Source organism: Notothenia rossii (genome assembly GCF_949606895.1).
Source record: "Notothenia rossii genome assembly, chromosome: 2".
NCBI classification, from domain to species: domain Eukaryota; kingdom Metazoa; phylum Chordata; class Actinopteri; order Perciformes; family Nototheniidae; genus Notothenia; species Notothenia rossii.
This window is the reverse complement of record NC_136904.1, coordinates 21,981,598-21,994,203: the sequence shown is the minus strand read 5'-3', so window position 1 is coordinate 21,994,203 and position 12,606 is coordinate 21,981,598. Positions and strand designations below refer to the sequence as shown.

The 12,606-nt window shown below is 38.3% G+C and overlaps 1 protein-coding gene across 1 annotated transcript in view; it reads left to right on the top strand.

Annotated features, from left to right (window-relative positions):
- The window catches only part of gpc5a (glypican 5a), a 130,092-nt gene extending 128,359 nt beyond the window's left edge, over positions 1–1,733 (top strand). The window contains exon 9 of the mRNA XM_079664244.1: positions 463–1,733. Coding sequence (XP_079520370.1) covers positions 463–623 — 161 coding nt within the window. The 3' untranslated portion in view covers positions 624–1,733. The remainder of the gene's footprint in view (positions 1–462) is intronic.
- Positions 1,734–12,606: the final 10,873 nt, after the last annotated feature.

Sequence of the window (12,606 nt, the reverse complement as noted above, 5' to 3'; positions counted from 1 at the left end):
TTTCATAGTCCAATATGTGTACAAATGAAATGAAGCTGGGATAGGGTCAGTTCAACATACACCATCTTGCTGCCATGAATAATTGTAAGAACACCAAATGTGTATTATCTGCTGCTGAAAAGTAGACCCAACCAAAACACTATTCACTCCTCTTTAGGTAATATTTGCCAAAATCTACACTCCCAAGCTGCTGTATTAATTTCTTTTAACCTACTTTAAAAGTGAAACTATATATATCTGACCTATTTTAGGGATCAGATGTGCTCAGGGGTAAGTGCCACAGATAGGGAGGGAAGTCAGATAGAAGACATTTGGTTTGAGGTATTTTCACAAGACGTTTTGACAAGAAGACAAACGTATAATAAATCATCCTTCTTAACAAGGCACACAGTAATACCTCTTCCATCATGTCATATTGATAAGTTCTTCGGACTAACCTGTTGGTTTCTGCTCTTTCCTCAGTGAGTCCAGATGTGACCAGCGATCAAAAACGTCGTCATCATAATCATCATTATCCACCTGCCGAGGACTCAGCGAGGGAGGGCCGATCCAGGAGCTTTGGACTGACAGGGGCCATCTGGGTGTTGATATTGCCTTGTTTACATATGCTCCTGGCCTTGTAACAGCTGCCTTTTTGCAGCATGAAACTTTCAAGACTTCATTTCAAGCTTATTTATCCAGAAATAAAAGGGCCAGGGAAGGTTACAAGCCCCAATATGTAACGGAGCACCACTTCCACAAAGTGCAGGACACGGTAGGAGTGACCACTAACGGTTGTGTGGAAATTAGAAGACACTGATGGCTTATTTTAAACACATGGTTCAGCTTTGCCAATATTCATTTTTTAAATCTGATATTCATTAACACTATAAAAGGACTTATTTATAGCAGACAATGTCAAGTTTAAGTAAAACATACTGTATGTTCTAAAAGTTTGTTATTAATTTAATTGTATTTCTGCACATAATATATGATTTGTAGATGCAGGTAATACATCTTTGCAGTGGGGTTTTAAACTACTGTGAACACTTCTGTGAAAGAAGTCATTTAAAAGGTGACTTTTGGGTTTGATTTTTTTAAAAAGGCTCTTTAACTCTTACAGTTGCAATATTTGTACAAGCCCAAAATAAAATGGCCTTTTATTCTTCAGACATAAAAAAAATATATATTGTTACTTACAAACACTGTTTCATTTGAAAGTGGTTCAGATCATTGTCGAACACATTTTGGATATTTATGTTCTTATACATGTTGAGACATTGGCCTCTCTTCAATTGTAATGGCACAGTTTTGTCCAGTGTTCATCTAATTGTGATATTGCAGTTCCAAAATGGACCTGTAAAGCTTTCGCTGAGAATAATTGTTAAAGGAGAGGTGATGGCAGGTTGAGGCAAGTGAGAGAATTCATACTCCTTTCTTCTTTTAGGAATAGATTAGCTCCTTCCGGAGTCTATTATCACCTTTCAAACTCAATCCTCCTCTGCCTTCATGGCCTGGATGGGAGCTGATAGCTCCAGGAGCCACTGGTGAGGAAGAATCCAATTGCTCCCTCCTAGCACCTGACTGCGTGTTGCTGGCAGCTCTATGGGCAGGGAAACAGAAAAAGATTGCTTCACATGCCCTGTATGTCTAGTCAATGGCAGAGAGAAAAAAAGTACTCAATGTGTTTTCGTATGCTGCAAACTGCTTTATTCAGATCCTGCAAAAGCTCAAATAAAATTTTTACAAACCAATATCACTTTTCATTTACATTTAAACATACACATAACAGAAATAAATAAATAAAAAACATTAAAATCTGGCACTGTAAATAGACAACGGTACAATTACTACATGTTTGACCATATTCTACATGCTCTACTTCTTCACGTCGCAGTTATCATTTATAAACAAATTCTCATGGTTTATAAATGATAACTTAATTAATTGAACTCAATCATTTTTACTTTCCATTGAATCTACTGTAATGTCTTGTATTTGATGCTTAATCTTTGAGGGTGAGATTCCTCTATGACAAAAGTCAATGCTTAACAACCGTAACACAATTTTAACTTACATTTATAACAACCAATTATAGTTGGCACCATCCAAGTCAGCTACTGTCCTTTGAAAAGCTGTGTTAATGACACTATTAAAGAATAGTGTTCAGACTCACACTCAGCAGAGACATTAGCCTTTAGGCTAAGTATAAGATGTCAGGTAATACCGGTTCTTCTGTGCTTAAAGGAAAGAGTTCAATGTCTTATGTGATTACTATAGCTATGACGGTTATCCAAAGAAAGGAGGGGAGGGGGGGGTGGCAGATGCTGCTGATGCTGCTGATGAGAATGAGCAAACTAATGTGTGTGCAACCACCTTTGACAAGGTGTCATCCTGCTGGTATTTCAATGTGTCAGTACCTCTTGATAAACACCATTCTTTACCCGCTGCGTTTTTATTCTAAAAGTAAATGTGTTGATTAAAAAAGGGGTTAAAAGCTCTGTGTGTACCCAGGTTTTTATCACAACATTGGTTTAATTGTAACATCCTAGTTTTTCAGTTCAATCTGTTTTTATCAATTTACACATCAATGTGATTGCTAAGATCTTGGAGCACAACAATATTGCAAAAAAAGTATACCAGGCAGGTTTAAAACAAACCCCTGGGATAGTTACACTTGTTGAAATGGAAAATAAAGGCAAACTGTAAAATCAATCCCAGTTTACAAACTTCCTAGTTGAACTTTTATGGGGTATTCTAGGTCTCTCTGAAATTCGGCTCAACTCAATCTGAAGCCCGTTTTCCTACAAAATCTTGAGGCTTTGGGTTGTCATTTGTCCGTTTGCTGATTTAGATTAACACCCTCAACTCTTTATGGGGTATCCCCCCCAGGCCTGTTGACAGTTTTTTTTCTGTTTTCTTGTGGCTTTAAAATGATTTCCTATCCGATATAAATTACAGCTTTTTCCTTAGAATGTGTGAGTTCTCTGTATAACTTAAATATACAACTTAACCAGAGATGGGTGTATATTTATGTCCTGCCTATTCTTTAATATATATTAGATGACATGTGAATATTCTTTTTTAAATAAAACTGAGATTAAAGATTATACAACAATTTCTGCTGATGTTTGGCTGTGCCCTTAACTCGAAACCTTGAATGTGTGATCTCACTCTTTTTGGAACAAGGATTGAGCGGTAAACTAAGATCTTTGCTTATTTACAGATTAGCTCTGTCCTCAAAGCCAGTGTCCCTAACTGGCAGTCGGTCTCTCTGGTAAATAAAACAATATCGGAGCTCTTTCACGTTGAGCAGCTGATCCCCGCTCACCTTAACATCTGACATAAGGTGTGTCTGTCAAATGTTGATTCCTCCACTTAGTGCTTCACCTACCTCTCAAAGCAGATATGTGTTCATTTATAATGTCAGTATCAATAAATAATGCATCTAGCTACAACCGCTAGTGCGTGTGGTTTCAACCACTGATTTTACATCCTATTATTTTTAGGAACACCAAAGTCTCTCACAATGGTTCCTTTAAAATAAATGACAGTGATTTTTGTCAATAAAGAGGTAATTGTTTATTCATGCTTTATTCCACACATTTTAACAAGCAGTGATGTATGCAAGCATATATTAGTGCGATAGATCTGATAAGGCAGATCTGTTGTGGGGCTAAAGCTAGGTTTTATCTTTGCCTTTATCTTTGCTGTTAGCTTATCAGATGCAAGGGTGTCACTTTTTCTCACTAACTATACCGTGTTGTGTGGGCAACAAGGGTGGAACCCCCCCCCCCCCCCCCCCCCCCCAGGCCACTAAAGCATCGCTCTTGACTGGAATAATTTGTCCTTTTACGCCATAAAATGTATCAATGACACCAAAAAGGGTGAGACGCTTACAGAATGACAGGTGGTTTGGATCAGATGCTCGAAGTGGAGTTATTCTTTGTAAAAATTGCCTTTGGCATTTTATAATACCAGTAATTGGGTGGTGAGAATCCTGGACAGTAATAAGACAGTGTTCACTTTGCACATAGAGACTGAGGGAAGAAAGGTGATATTAATTAACTCCTGCATTTTAAAAGTGTGTAAGACAGGTATTTCAAATTGCTCTCAAGGAAGTAGTTTCTTTGTGCTGGAGTGAGTCCAATTACAATACACTTTGGTGTCTTCAAAATGACTGAGGTAAAGCATCAGATATATGAACCGTTATATATGAACCGTTGTCTTTGGAGTCTTTTATCTGCATAGTGAAGAAGGGCTCCTGGGACCCTCTAAGAAGAATAGTGCTGAGCGCTGCTTAAACGTATACAAAGATTAATTTCATATTCCCATCAAGGTTTCTGTTTCACTCAAAATGATTACTGTGACCTTGACAGTATGCAACGTTTAGCCTCAACTTAGACGGGAGGCTTTAATCATCGCAGTGCAGACGCAGACAAGGCTTTGTCTTAAAGTTGTTCTTGTTAAAGCCAATGTTTTTCAGAAGCTTAACCCTGCACACAGCTCATCCCTTTGAATCACTCAAGGACATATATTGTTGTGAAATAAGAGTGAGGTCATTTTTAACGGAGCAAGGATTATTTCAGCAGAAACATTGCATGCCTTGAATTATGGCATGAAGTCATTTTCTTTTTATTACATGAATGTGTTTCGTCATGTTTTTTCCCTTTTACTCGGTTCCAGTTACGCATTCACAAAGCTAATTGTACTACAAACAAAATACCGGAAGAAATAATAGCATTTGGATCAGCCCCCGCTATGTTTTGCATGTGTTGCTAATCAGCTAATGTTACCATGCTAACACACTAATATACGATGATGAACATGGTAATATATACCTGCTGTCAGCCTTTAGCATCATTGTATAGCTTCTCATAGCTGCTATGGCTCTAGGTTCTTAGTCTCTACTTCTTAATTTCAATAGCACAATTAAATAAATTGAGGTAACAATGTGCGTTGATCTTTTTAAGTATTTCCAATTTAATCGATTATTAAATTAATCCGAGTACCCATTTACAATCTGATTAACTCAGTACTACAAACTTAATCTGCTTTCACCTTCTAAAACTAAATTAAGTTGAACCCACTTAATTTTAATCGTAAAGATGGAATGATATTAAGTTGCATTTTGTTTAATTTCAGCTATTGTAATGTATGTATTTAAGTCCATACTACTCAAAAATTGCTAATGGTTACCTTAATTTGTTTGAGTATTAGAAACTAATTTATTTGAGTCAAAAATAATATACACATTTAAGTTCCACTTTTTAACAGTTTATTTTAAAATGTTCTTTACACAATGACCTTTTTATAACAAAGGTTCTCAAATATGAAATACAAGTAAATACAAACATTAAAATAAAGGCATGAACCTGCTTCCAACATTTGTAACATCTCTTTTAGGTAGTTTAGGTTGAGTTAGTATATTAGACCCATCAGCATGGCACAGGCTCTTATCGCATCTGGGATTTGAAGGATTTATCTTCCTTCAATCACTATTTTTGCATCCGCACCCCTGGTCAAGACAATCTTCAGTACCTCATTGCTATCTTCCACTTCACCATCCTGGAATAAGTAGATTAGAAAATATATTTCAGTGTTTTTGGTGCAATCAGATTTGAAAACATTGCATGAAAGTTTTCCTTGAAGAGATCTTCCTTTTCACAAAGACACACCACCAAGCACCGGATAGCAACGTCTTTTTTATTCTTTCCACAGAATCATCCTTAAAAGGAGAACATTTAATGTTGAGAAAGAAAAACAAAGGCTTGTTTGCAAAAACTGAACATGCCGGGCATTGTCAGTTGCTGTTCACATTTATTTTAAATCAGTTTTTATCAAATGTAACGTTAATTCCAACGATAAAAAAATATATATAGATATGTACATACTGTATGACAAATAATGAACTTAATCAGCTAGTTAATCAGTATGCTATGCATGCTACAGTAGCTTAAAACAAGTAGCTAATACAGCTTGTGTTACACTGTATATGCAGTAAGCAGCTGTAAATTAAGCTGAACAAAAATGGCTAGTTACCAGGTAACTTGATAGATTATTAGGTTGACATCCTGTTGTTCCACTGCTATCAAGTGTTTCGCTTCCAGGATGAACGCAGATTGCTCCAACTCAACATGCGGTCTAGCAAAGTCCGGGCAAGTCCAAGCGTGTGTTCAGTTTTGAAACTATACCGTTGAAACTCAATAGATACAGTATGAGTTCCTCTAACTTAGTAAAGTATATCCCTATAGTTGAGTGAACGCAGAAATATTTTTTCAAAATCATTACATTTGTAAGTTCGATTTTGTTGTTCTTTTTCAGTTTGACTGACTTATTAAAATAAGTTGAGGTAAAAAACTAAAATTGTTATGTTGAAAAAGTGTTTTTTTTAAAGTGGAATCTACTAACCCAATGCATCGTTTTTTAGAGTGCATTGACACTAATTGTCATGTGTTTTATCCCAATATTTTCAGATGTGCCATTCATTCTTCTTTCAGTTGAGCATTATTCAATCTTTGAATCCTCAACATTTCTCTGTTTTATGAGAGTCCACAGTGATCAGTTTACTCACTGGTCTGACGTCTGTATCGTGTGAACCTATAATGAAATCCTTCCTACACAAACCACTGCAATAGACTAACACAGTGTGACTAACTGAACAGTTGTAGGCTACTGATGCCAACAGGTGGAGTTCAGGTCGAGTGCTGCTGTCGACCCGTTCAGTGTAAAAACACAGAGACATTATGGATGCTCACAGGTATATTTTGCTCCACATACACAGCTTGAATCCAACAGTGCGGTTCAGAACACGCATTTATTCATGAATACGCTGTTTCATTTCTATTATTCATTTATTTCATTTTATATTTTCAGACAAAGAGAAAACTGCACCAAACCGAGCCCCGCTGCTACCCCATAGGTACTTTTTACATGTGTTTTCAGACATTAATGGCAAGCTGAAAGTACAAAGGAACAGACACACACTCACACAAACAGACACCACCTGCACCACCTGGAAATAAGTGGCTGTTCCTTCTCACTCTTTTGTTTTTTTGTGTTCAAGCCCCTTTCTTTTCCTTGGAGAAAGGGGTAAACAGCCCCATCAATATGGTGTTTTCCCGCTGTCTACCCACCCACTGCTTACAGATGATCAGACAGGACTACAGCACATGTTTCACAATAAATCCTCTCATCCCTTCCCTCCCTGGCTTCCCTCTTGACTCATCGTTTTTATCACTCTGACTTTCCTTCTCGCTCTTTTGTAAGGTGAAGTTACTTTTAACAAAACACAATTTGAATCTTTCTTTTTCACAAAAATGCATCTACAGCCAATTTATGAAGGGTGCATCATAAAACTTAAATCATACGTGTTTATAATCCTCCTTTAATACCAAGCTGATATACGCAGACACACTTCAGCCATAGTTGTCTGCCAATGCGACCTGAAATCGAAATTTGACAGACTCTAGCTGTGACATGAGCCATGCTGGGTTCATCCTCAATGAGCTGAGAACTGGGATCAGGTGTCATGATAAGTGAACATAAATAAGCAGAAAATATGCAGGAGTCTAACATTTATGAAAAAGTATTCTGATGTTGTAAATTCAAAATAAATAAAGGACAAGAGGACAAGCATACAGAAAAGGAAAACATTTAAAAACTTGGAAAATATGAAGCTTTATTTCTTATAAAACAATTATGTGCAAAACTAACAGATGCTTTTTACCTTCATCATTACATTACATTTGACCTTTTAGCTTCTTCTCAAAGAGTTTGAGACAAATGGCATTAGACACGGATTGATTCCTTCCTGATGCCTGGAGAGATCGTTGTTGTCCTCTTTATCTTTATTGTCTTTATCCCCATGGCTGCTCTGGGAAGGTCAGTTGGCCACACAATGGAATAGTGCAAAGTGTGCGGCACACTACAGAGAGCTAATTTGGCACACAGTGAGACGATAAGACATGCAGTGCTAATCCTTCAAATGAGAAAAATCACATGTGGAGTAAATGCTTTCTGGTTAAGGGGGAGGCTGACATATTTAATTAATCTTCTGCTTGTTTACACTTTACCATTCAAAATCTCTCAATATAATTGACCTAATACTGCTCTATTGCTTTGTCCTAAATCAACATATTCTTCTCATTTGATCTGCAACATCATTAGCATTACCATCATCACTTACCATGAAGTTCTGTGAGAAGAACATCATTTGATTTACTTATACCAGCTCACAGGATCATTGATGCCACTTCTGAGACAATCCCCCTGGCCATTGACCTATTTGCCAGACAAGCCAAATTACGAAATGTAAATTGTTCGGATCACATAAATCATTATTAAATCTGTCCTTAATATGTTTTCCTCTGCTGCACACCACCATCTCATAGAACCCTCTTATATTACACCCCCTACTATATATCCCTGCATGTTCTCCGGTGCAAGGTGGGTGTCCTGCTCTACATTAGTTCGTGACTGAGGTCTGACACATCCTCTCGCTGCAACCATGCCAGTTCCTTTCATGACACAAGCCAATACATTATTGATGCTTCTTAATTGGGTTGTGAAGCATCATCTTATGCCACACTTTCAACATCACGTTGCAACTGCATACAAAAGCAAACGTGATAAGTAAAGTCACTGTAAATCAGGATGTGGTATTTATAACTACAAGCGATGGTGTTACTGTGAACATTTGAATAAAGGTGAACATTAACACAGGTTTACCAATAGTGATTAAAACACAACTAACATTAAAGTTGCAGATTTACTAATAACTTGGATTTATATGGCGCATTCAAGAAACCCAAGGACACAAGGAAAATAAAGGAAACAGAAATAAGCAAAAGCTTTTGTTTTTCCCGATTGGATAATCATCGTAGGTCTAATTGGAATATTCTTTTCAATATAAAACACTCTAAAATGTGAATGTCTTTTATGTTAAATAAAGTGGCGTTTATCGTCCTCGTATTGTTTTTATAATTATTGCAAGGTTATCTCGTTAGCTGTAGCAATCAGTTTTGCATGTCTGTATTTTAAGAATATCTGTTTATTAATGAACATATCCAAGAAAAGGCTGAACGTTGCCTGCAGAAGCTATATTTTCAGAGTGGATTATTCTTGGTAGCTCTGGGAGTTACGCCTTTTTAGTTTCTTCTTGTCAGGTAAAAGAAAAGGTGCTGTACCTGCTGGCACCGGAGCTGTGTGCCTCTGACACTGGCAGTATGCAAAACCTCTTTTTTTCCAGAGTGCAGATCATTGTGGTGACAGGCCTAATATCCACAGCAGATTCCTCTCTTACTCAAGTCAAGTGGTGGGTCAGAAGGGATAAAACCGCTTCCTTTTCTCTTCCCTGATACGTGCTAATACACAGCCTGTCAGTACTGAGGTGGCAGGGCCCTCGGGAGGGTTTTCACTGAACTGTTTCTTGTCTGTAGAAAGTTCAGGCAGGGTAATCTCTGTCTCTGCTATCCAGGACTGTGCTGCTGTGTAATTCGGTCTTTATCCTAAATCCAGGGAGAGACAGACAGCAGAGAGAGACAGTAAAAGAGGGCGAGAGAGTGAGAGAGATAGAGGGAGAATCATTTGAAAACTTCTAATGTATGAAACAAGAAAAAACGATTTGCGAAAGTAAAATGAATGCAAAGGGGGAAGGCATTGACAAGAGAGCAGATGTAGCTATAAGGATAATATTCGCAAACACTTTTCATCCTCTTACAAAAGCGGTGCAAAGATATGTTAGGCTTGTTACTCAGAAATGATTTTCCTTCTGAAATGCAGGCATTGGATGAGCCTTGAAACTGAAGTGCTGGTTTTGAGACAGAGCATACACACAAATAGAGGGGATTGAGAAAACATAGACATCTCTTTTAGCTAAACATAAAGTACCATTTTTTTCAATAGACCAACTTTTTAATGAAAATGTGATGAGATTCACCCTGAACCGTATTTATGCCTTATTATACGATACTGGGTTGAATCCATTTAATTGCTCAACTCTTGGGGGAGGGAAAATTGAAAACCAAGGTTTAATTTCATAGGTCTCTATTTTCAGGGGATTTATCAGTGTCTCTAAAGCCCTCACACTATTACTTGTCATGTAAAAAGCAATTACTATCAGTGCGTAGATGAAATGTGTCATCAGAGAATCTATTAACATTGTCCTCAGACCTTAATATTTACAGGCACCACCCTACTTTCAGAGGCAACAATGAGTTTGATGAGTTGTGAAGGACAATTAAAAGACCTTGGTCTCATTGTCAGGTCTGTAAGTCTGTTCCAGCTAAGAATCATTTCTGAGAGCTATGTTGTACACTACTATTTTATATATGTTGCCATAAATAACATGTGTTCTTGTTGGGTCCGAGGCTTATGCCGCAAGGAAATGTCCTTTGGCTCAGAAATCATGACATTACGAATTATGTAGGCGCAATGCAAATATTTGTTAAGAGAAAACAACATTATATCCTAGACCAGGCATCCTCAAAGTCCGGACTCCGGTCCGGATCCGGACCGAACCACAACTGTCTCTGGACTCTGAGCAAATTATACTTTTCATATGCGAGACATCGCCACAACGCAACGAGTCAAAATGTTCCGCTGTGTCCAACAACAAACAGCGCTCTGCATGTCCGACTGTTCCACTGTCTGTGTGTGTCTGTCAACACATTGGTCCAATCCCATTCAGCATCCCGTCAGAGTTGTTTTCCCCCACCAACAGTCTGCGAATCAGAGGCACAGTAGGGCGGGTCTTCGCGGAATGCGGGTGGGAAAAATGCGTGTGTTTAAAAAAAAAAAGTCAGAGAGTTAACAGCTCATCTAGTTGCATCTGTACTGTAGAGCTCTAGTAGCCTAGTTTCACCTACTGGGGTGGCATGGGGGGGCAACTGCTACCCTCAAAATAGGCCTTGCCACCCCAGCTGCCACCCCAGTTGGCAGCTTTGTTTTGAAAGAAAAGTTGTGGCTCATCGGAGAGAAAGTCTCTAATGTCCGAGTACAAGTGAATGCAGCACAAGACGCACGCCTTGTAACCCCTCCCCCGGCCCTGGCGCGAGCTTGGAAATATGATAGGCGGCGATTTCATTTGAACGGTACGGCGCAAAACGAGAAGCATTCGGACCCAAGTACTGAAGGAATGAGGTATTTGCGGTCTGCAATGACAGAGAAGAGCCTGTCAGGTTGGCTGTACTCAGCATTGAATCAAAACGCACTAAAGCTGTTGATCTTAATCAGTGTGTGAGGCGTTTTGCTGAACAAGATGGTAATCGCCGCATTCAGCTGTAAAAGACATGTCAACTTGATGTTCTGCTCACGGAATAGCATACAAAACTGTTAAGATGATGACCTTACGTGTGTAAATATATGTTTTTCTTTGTAGGGGTCTGCCCCCAAAAAACAGTTTCAAGTCCTGAGAAAGTCAAATAAGACGGTGTGTAAAACTACACTGCCCAGCCAAAAGAAAGTAACCACTTTGATTGAACTAGGCCAGTAGGTAAGGGCTTTCCACTGGATCATAACTGAAGTATAAAATAATGCATGACTGAAGTGATGGAGACCATGTTTGAAGGCAAACTAAAAGAGGAAATAACAGGTCAAGCAAATCCCCCTCTCAGATTCCCCAGCAACAAGAAGAACATAAATACTGGCAGGTGATTTGATGAATCAGCTTTGTGATGGAATACAAAAAGCACAGTGCGTTTCCTTAGCTGTGGATGAGTCCACTGACAATGCTCAGTTGCTGGTGTTTGTGAGTTTTTATGATGAGGCAAAGGGGGGGTTTGTTGAAGATGTGTTGGGCCTGATGAACCTCAGTGGACACTCAAGGGGGCAAGACATTTATAAAGCAATAATGGGAATGCTGAATGAAAGAAGGTGCGGCTGCCTTTATTCATAACTGCAGCTCTTACACTGCGACCCTGAGGGATCGAGCACAGACACAATAACAAGGAAAACTGCTGCATACAGATTATTTTTGTTTTTGCAACCTCGTGTTAAGAATCTTGTTGTAATTGTTTAAAAGTTTGAATGACCGTAATAAACGGACCTTTGTCTTGTTGAAAAAAAAATGTTGGACCTTTAAGATTTGTATTTGAGTACCCCTGTCCTAGACGACTGCTTTTCTCATCTCACAGAAAAAAGATAACTGGTAGTCTATTAATACAATTCAAAGGGTATAAGTACATTGTTGCTGGGAGTTGGACGAAAGGATTGAAAGGCTACCATTCTCATGTTGTAGAGAAAGTGTGAAGCTCCAGTGAGCAAGTTAGCTTTGAATAAACACCGTGAACAGTACACCTGCCAACCAGCACGATAAACTCTCACTAATTAATATGTGTAATGCACGGCAACCTCAAAGTTGATAACAAGACTACAACACATGTCCCCCTGCTTCCCCAGACATTCAGTCTTTATTCGAAGCTGCCAATTGTTATCTGGCAACTACACACCTGTGAATTCTTTCACTCACATTGTCATGAAATGGTTAGAATATGTATATTTCTGCAAATTTGAATTCACCCTCACAATTGTCTAAATAATCATGGTATGAATCTGTTGGAAAACATGAAATCCACTTATATAATTTATGTTTTGATAACTAAGTTGAAGTTTCATTATAAAATTAAA